Raw genomic sequence first — 8,427 nt, 5'->3', positions numbered from 1 at the left:
CAGTAAAGGGAGAATCGAGCAGGAACACAATTGAGTCAAGAGACTCCAGGACCACACATGATTGGCTCGGTTAGAATGTCCATAGAAGCCTACCAACCTCCAATCCCCCTTCCCAGCATCATGCATCTGAACTTCAATATGGTGATCAGAGAAAGAAACTACCGAAGCCATATCCGACTTCCTCCAAAGTAGGGCAATACCCCCACTCCTACCTCTACAATCAACTGCAAACGAACCTTCAAAGCCAAACTTCCTCCTCAGCCCATCAATACAAGAATTAGTAACCAAAGTTTCTATCAGGAAGACCAAATCCGGCTTACTTGTCTTAACAAGCTCACCGAGAGACCGAACTGCCCGGGCGTTCCCCAATCCCCGGCAGTTCCAGCTTAGGCAATTCATAATCCTCGGCGGGCCTGCTCCGCAGACCGCGCCGTTTCTGTATCATTAGAAGAAGAAGAATCCACTTGGCTCGTAGAAACTGTCCCCTTCGGAGTATTAAGAACCTGACCAGACCCTTTCCCCTGCAGCTTATTCACAATAGCCTGGACTGATATCGAATTCGGGTCTGCAATTCTACGCTTGCGATCATCCGCCAACTCAAGTCCCTCATCATCACTATCCACAGCCATATTCACTATCTCCCCCTCCTGCATTGGCTGTATAATTGGGTTCCCTTTTCCTGCTACCATTTTACCCTTCAGTTTTGCCCCCTCCTGTCCCCTAGGGACATTCTCCTTCTCGGCTTCCTTACCCCCACTCGACTGCCCTTCTTTTAGGGCTTTACCAGTGTTCTCCAAAGTAGGTCCACCCCCAGAATTGAGAGTCATGGCCTGACTACCTGGCTCTCTCAGCCACTTCACATTCAACACATCCCCACCCCTGCGTACAGGGGCCTTCAGCCAATCCCCCCACTCCCTAGTGATCTCCTCAGGTTTCAAGGTAAAGATTTTGTCGCAGAATCTGTCAGTATGCCCCAACAACCCACATATATAGCAGAACGATCCCAATCTCTCATATTTGAACGAGATATAAGCCCATTCTTCCTTCCCCTTTCGGATTTTCTTCATCCTTTTCAGCGGTTTCCTCACATCAATGGAGACTCTTAGCCTCATAAATTGTCTACGTAAACCAGTGTTATTGTTGATATCGTAAGCCTGGAATTTACCAATAAAATCTCCAATCTGTCTACCCACCCCCTCCGACATAGACCCAATGGGCAAATCATAAATCTGGACCCAAAAATCAGCAATATACAAATCAACCAGATCAGGTGACGGTTCATCTCTCCAGAGAGCAAGCACAAGCAAGTGATTATCAAAAGTCCAAGGGCCCCCTTCCACAACACGAGCCAAATCAACTTCATGATAAAATTCAAAGACATATTTATTGTTTGACAGTTCCGATATAGTCACTCCCCTACCGGGTCTCCAAATCGTGGCCATTCTAGCCTTCATGGCTACCGTATTAATGGTGCGCTCAAGGAAGCGGCCAATCAGGGTAAGCCCCCCATTTCTAGCTATAGGGTTAGACGATGGTCCACTAAGGTCTAAGGCTTCCTCCTCTCCATCCGACAAGGACAGATTACTTATGGCCTTCTCCACTCCAGCCATAGGTAACAAGAATAAGGGAAACAGGTTATAACAGATAGCACAAACCAACAGCCAACAACAAAGGCCACACACAACCAAATCAACCACAAACTCCCCACCAGAAAATCCAATTCACCCAAAAAACCGAACTCCCAACACAAACACAGATGAAATCCAAGAAAGCAAGAATAACCAATCCTGTAAGCAAAGAGGAACAAGACTAGAGCAAATTTCAACTATCCACACTGCCAATCCAAAAACACGGGCAGCCAAAACAACCCAAGAAACAGCCAAGCCAAACCAAGAACACAGGCAGCCAAACAAAAACAGGGCAAGCAAAACGGGAGAAAAGATTTACTAACCAAACTGGTGAATCCGCAATAGAAACAAGGTCAATCGCAAAAAGAGGGCCAATAGCCCGAGCACGGCGGAAGAGACAGCAGTGGCTGAACCAGACGACGGAGGAAACGGGAGACCAGAAAGCCGAACCACAGCAAGGAAACGCAATAACACGCACACAGCAGGTGCGAAAACCAAAAACCTCACAAAACGCCAGGCGACGCCGGAGGGACAGGCACACTCCCATAACACCGGCGGCGGTGGAGAGAAAAGGCGGGCGTCGGCGTCGGAGCTCAAAAGGACGCGGCGGCGATGGAGCAAATTGGGGAGATCGCTGGGTAGTTTCTGATCGCGTTTGGATCCAAAAACCAAATGCTTTTAATAATTTATCTTTTAAAACAGTGACGAATCCAATAATATAATTTGAGTAACCTATTGATTCAAATTTGTTGTACAAATTATTTAATTGTTTACCCATCTTTTCAATTGCATCACATGGATTCTGTTTCGAGGGATCTTTCAATTTTTATTTTTTGTGTGTGCATTTCGGGAAAATCCCAATACAAATACCTCAACATGTTTATTTATTTATTTAATTTTAAAATCTTGTGCTATGTATACCATGTGCTCCATATATAATAATTGATCTCATCATCTCCTTAGCTTTAAAATTATATATATAAAAAAGATGAGGATATCAATTTTACCTTCCGATTTTAAAAAGCGAAGTGAAATCGATATTTTTAAATAAGATTAATTTTAATTATATAATTAAAAATTTGGAAATGTTAGTTTGACGGTTATTTAACTGTCACATTTTTTTAAACTAGAATTGCAACTTTATTAGATAGTAGGACCAACGTTCTCACGAATAACATCTGCTAGCCATGTAGACAATATACGGAAAAGACTATCGTTAGCATTGGAATAAGTCCGTCTAGCCATAACATGAGCGGTCCTATTCGTTAAACGATGAATAAAACATAAATTAAAACCAGAATGCGAGTTGATGATATCCCTGCAATCTTAAACAATCAAACCGAACTCCGAATTATATTGTCTGTCAAAATTAACCGCATCAACAACTAATTTGGCGTCCGATTCAAAGACAACATTTATGAAATGTTGGCTAGCAAGCCAACTCATACTCGTACGAACCGTAAATGCTTTGATGATCTTTGGTTCCTTTACAGCTTTAATTAAGCAATTGCTCCCAAACAGAAAACGGTCTGTCTAGTCCCTTACAACCGCTCCCAATCCACAGCTTCTGACTCCCACAAAGTTCGCCCCATATGTGTTGCATTTTACTGAACCAGCCGGTGGCGGACTCCAAGTCGTAGGCGTTGCGATCACAGCCCGCATGCGATGCGTAGTGGCTGTTGCAGGCCTCACAGTTTCCTCACGATCAAACATCGCAGTACCAGCAAGCCTCTCACGATCCGCCCCATTTCTCGATTCGTACAGGGCCGCAACAGTAGTAGAAATTGGAACAGTTTCGTATATTTTTGGTTGATTATTTATAACTATATTAGTAACACAATAAACATTAGATACTTTAATAAAAAAATTGTGATTAACTTATACTATGTAGCTGACTTAATTGTTAGTATTTTAATATGTTTTCTTGTGACTGTATCACATTAAATATCTTAACGCATCTTCAAGAGACTTATTTGTTAGTCCAACTCCAAAACACTCTTCAAATCATAAGAATAAATATTCTCTCACTATTATTGAGGAGTCACTCTCCACTCCTGATCATCTCTTTATTTCATGAAGTTTGTATTTTCTCACTATTAGCAAATATAACATACATAATCATTTTTATCATAAAAAAAATAAATAATAAGTGAATATGATAAATATATATTGGAGATGACGTGTGTTTTGATGTGTTAAACAATTAAAAGTCAATTATTTATATTATTTTTAGAAAATGAACTAAGAGTCTCTATAAATACTCTTAAGACATATTTGATAATTGGAATGTCCAATGTGACAATTAAATAACATTCGAACCGATTTTAATTTTCAGGTATGTCTAAAATGGATCTTGTTTGAAAACTTTAAAGTTAAATTTAAACAATTTCATACATTAGAGTCAAATCTATACTTTACCGAAAACGTAGAGTGAAATTTGACCCTTTTGGATTCAATTTTCTCCTATATAAGTGTATCTTCCCCCCCAACCCCCCAAAGATATATCTAAACATAAAACCTTTCTTATCTTCTTGCATGCCTATATGGCTGACTCAACAACACCTCTTCTCTCCCAGTCCAAAAAAAATTCTGATTCTCCCTCTCTCGACGAAACAATCGAACATTACTTATCAGATTTCAATCTAACCCAACTCTCCATAGCCATTTTCGTATCAATCTCATGGTTTTTTGATGCACAACAAACCTTCATCAGTGTCTTCTCAGAAGCTGAACCAAAATGGCACTACAAAAAAACTTCCCCTTTTTCTGCAACAATCGCCGATCTCTGCAAACTTCCGGCGGATTCCTGGGAATGGGATAAACCGAATTACACTTCAGTAATATCTGAATTTCAACTTCAATGCTCGAATTCACTCCTCAGAAGCCTCCCAGCTTCTTCTTTCTTCTTCGGTTGTCTCGCCGGAGGATTCCTACTGGCAACTCTCGCTGATTCGTGTTTTGGCCGGAAAAATATGCTCTTCCTTTCGTGTTTAATGATGGGTGTTTCTTCTTTACTCACTGTTTTCTCGCCGGATATTTGGGTTTACTCCGGTTTGAAATTTGTTAATGGGTTTGGTCGTGCTACTATTGGAGGTTGTGCTCTTGTTTTAGCGACGGAAATCGTCGGTAAAAAGTGGCGTGGACAAGTTGGGGTTTTAGGGTTTGTTTGCTTCACTTTGGGGTTCTTGTCATTGCCTTTGATTGCTTATATGAATAGAGATTCTTCTTGGAGGGTTTTGTATTTATGGACTTCAGTTCCTACGATTTTGTATTCGATTTTAGTTCGTTTTTTCGTCGTTGAATCTCCCCGGTGGCTTTTCTGTCGCGGTCGGAGAGAAGAAGCTTTGGCCGTTTTGAGAAGCATTTCGTCGGTGAAATCCGACGATTTTGAATTCGATCAACAACTACAATATAACAATAATCATGACATGTTTTCTTCGATCAAAATTCTCCTAGAGAAAAATTGGGTTTTTCGTCGATTATCAGCAGTTATGGTAATTGGATTCGGAACTGGAGTTGTATACTACGGAATGCCATTAGGACTCGGAAATTCAAGCTTCAATCTCTATTTGAGCACTACTTTCAATGCCTTGTCGAAGCTGCCTGCGTCGTTGGTTACGTTCGTTCTCATTTCTAAGCTAAATCGGAAGACTTCATTGTTGATTTTCAGCACTGTAAGTGGAATTTGTAGCGTTATGGTTGCGGTGCTTGGAAATTTATCGGCGAACCTTGAGATAGGGTTGGAGATGGTGTCGTTTTTCTGTGCATGTTCTTTGTTCGACATTCTATTGATATTTACGACAGAATTATTTCCGACTTCCGTCAGAAACTCGGCGATGTCGATGGTGAGGCAAGCAGTTGTCTTGGGCGGTGTGTTTGGCCCGATGCTTGTCGATGCGGGAAGGAAAAATAGATTCTTTTCATACGGAATATTCGGGTTGATGATAGGAATTTGTGGGATGTTTGTAATATGTGTAAAAGAGACCAAAGGAGAGACAATTTGTGATACTATTGAAGAAGAAGAATGTAAACAAGCAAAAATGTTGTGTTGTTAATGGAAAAAAGTAAGGGAAAAATACAAAAATAAATCTTGTGGTTACACCTATTTTCGATCAGCACCTATGTGGTTTAAAAATTTACAAAATGGTACCTTGAGGTTCATTCCGTTAGCAAACAACAAAATTGACTAACGGTGTTAAAAGTTAAAGGAAAAAGAGTTAATTTGGTCATTATATTTATTTCTTTTATAATTTAACCTCTCCTATTATCTAATTATTACAACCAAACCACAAAATTAAAAATAAAATACAATTACACCATCTCTCTCCTCTTTTCTCTCTTTTATATTTTTTTATTTTTTCTCTCTCTAAAATCAATTCAATTAACAAAACAAACTCTTTCAAATTTTACATTTTATTCAAAAAAAAAAAAAATTTGTTGGTATTATTAATTAATCAGCTGAATACAACCTCTCCCTTCTAGACTTTCCCTATTCATGTTACTGTTCATCTTCTTCGTCAATTTTATTCATGTTACTGTTCATCTTATTCTCTCTCCACAATCAATTTCACCCCTTCAAGATTCGATACACCATTTTTTGAATGGGTTCCATTACAGAGTCAAGATCAATTTGTCGATATATATGCAATACAAAGGAAACAAATCCTTATAAGGAAACAAATAAATTGTCCAAAGCATCAATAGATCAATGGATAGAACCTGAAGGAAAGAGTTTCAACCCACCAAGCAGGGCTCTTGTTTTTCAGCTAGCATTTGCGCCCATAATGAAGATCCCGCAAAATGAAAGTCTGATAAAGCAGAACGAAGCAAAGCTTGGAAAAGTGCTCGACATTTACGAGAAAAGGCTCGGAGAGAGTCGATTCTTGGCTGGAGAAGATTTCTCTTTGGCAGATCTATGGCACTTGCCTAACGCGCAGTATCTAGTTGCTGCAACAGATAGGGGAGAGCCCATCACTTCTAGGAAGAATATTGGGAGATGGTGGAATGAGATTTCTAACAGGGTTTCATGGAAGAAGGTTGTTCAGATGTTGAAAACTGGTTCAAATTAATTCAATTTCTGGATTTTTCTCTTTCAAAATCAGTAACATCATCTGCTATGGCTGCATTGTTTACCATGATGTCAAGCTTCCCGAAATTGGAGATTGCAGCATTCACCACCTTTTCAATGTCGGATTCTATGGTTATGTCGCAGTGTATGAACACTGCTGATTGGTTTCCGATGTTATTGCATACAGATTGTCAATTAATTAATAATACCATCAATTTTTTTTTTTTAAATAAAATGTTGAATTTGAAAGAGTTTGTTTTATTCTTTCAAAAAAAAAAGAAAGAGTTTGTTTTATTAATATAATTGATTTGAGAGAGAAAGAAGAAAAACAATATAAAAAGAGAGAAAAGAGGAAAGAGACGGTGTAATTATATTTCATTTTTTTTAATTTTGTGGTTTGGTTATAATATTAGATAATAGGAGGGGTTAAATTATAAAAGATATAAATATAAAAACCAAATTAACTCTTTTTCCTTTGAATTTTAACACCGTTAGTCAATTTTTCATGTGTTTGCTAACGGAATGAACCTCAAGATACCATTTTGTAAATTTTTAAACCACAGGGTGCCGATCAAAAACAAGTGTAACCACAAGGTTTATTTTTATACTTTTCCCAAAAATTAATTACCTTTTAAGTTTTGTTTGGTTCTCCTTTTTGTAAAAAACGCTTTTTTACTCCAAATGGTAGAAAAGAAGAGTTATGTTAAGATTAAGAAACAATTGTCGATCAGGGCGGTTCCAGTATTTTAGAGATCTATGCAGTTTTCATACTTCATTTTTTTTACAAATTTAAATTTAATATATATGAAATATAATTAATTCTTGACTCAACAAGTAGAAGCAATTGAAGATCAATTTTTTTAGCAATTTGCTGAGAACGAAACAATTAATTGCTATATTATTGTTAGATTATGTACAAATTTATCTCTATGATTATCGAGTGAAAATTGATTTACCCTTATATACAAACCAATCCAATGTCAAGCATCATTAATAAAAGATGAGTTTTTGTTTCATGTGTAATTTTATGTTCTAATTATCTTTCCTCTAGCATTTTGACCATTCAATAAGGCTTTTCTGTTATCGAAAAAAGCTCATCCTCTGTTAATGACGTTGAAATATAATCTCGTGAACCTTAGGCTTAAAATTGTACTATTTTGTACGTAGATGCTAAATTTGATTTCCCCTAATAACCATATAACTAAATTTGTAGTTCATCCCTATTATTGTTAAAAAAAAAGTTGTGAAATAAATTTTGAAGCCTCTTGTTATACTATTGTTGTCGAGAGACGATCACTAACAAAAAAAAAATGAGACAATTTGTGTTTTTCGAAATTCGATTCCATTTAGTAGAATGTTTTCTTATTTTTTTTTATATATAAATACTATTAAATTCAAACATTATATAATGAATATTTTGGGAGATAATTTTTCAATAATACTTGCATCTAATTAGCAATTTGATGTTTAATTGATAAGTAATTTTACTATCAAAGAATCAAAACAACAATCTATCCCCCCCAAAAAAAAAATCAAAACAACACAAACTAACAGTTACTGTCCAGCAATGTCAATAACTCAGTATCATTATCAAATGAGACGTATCAAGTTCTTATAATTAGACTAAATAAACAAAATTATTGATAAATTTATGGGTAAAGTTCGAATAAAACCCTTGTGGTTTCACTAATTTTCAGATAAAGGACTCTGGTTTATTTTTTGTCAAAACAA

At 37.3% G+C, this 8,427-nt stretch overlaps 1 protein-coding gene across 1 annotated transcript; it reads left to right on the top strand.

Annotated features, from left to right (window-relative positions):
* The first annotated feature begins 4,171 nt into the window (after window positions 1-4,171).
* Window positions 4,172-5,683, top strand: LOC136207432 (organic cation/carnitine transporter 2-like). The gene has a single exon (XM_065998686.1). The coding sequence runs from the start codon at window positions 4,172-4,174 to the stop codon at window positions 5,681-5,683; it is 1,512 nt and encodes a 503-aa protein (XP_065854758.1).
* Window positions 5,684-8,427: the final 2,744 nt, after the last annotated feature.

Source organism: Euphorbia lathyris, chromosome 9 (assembly GCF_963576675.1).
Source record: "Euphorbia lathyris chromosome 9, ddEupLath1.1, whole genome shotgun sequence".
Lineage (NCBI taxonomy): Eukaryota > Viridiplantae > Streptophyta > Magnoliopsida > Malpighiales > Euphorbiaceae > Euphorbia > Euphorbia lathyris.
Note: the sequence above shows the minus strand (reverse complement) of the source record. Positions and strands in the feature narration are given on the sequence as shown.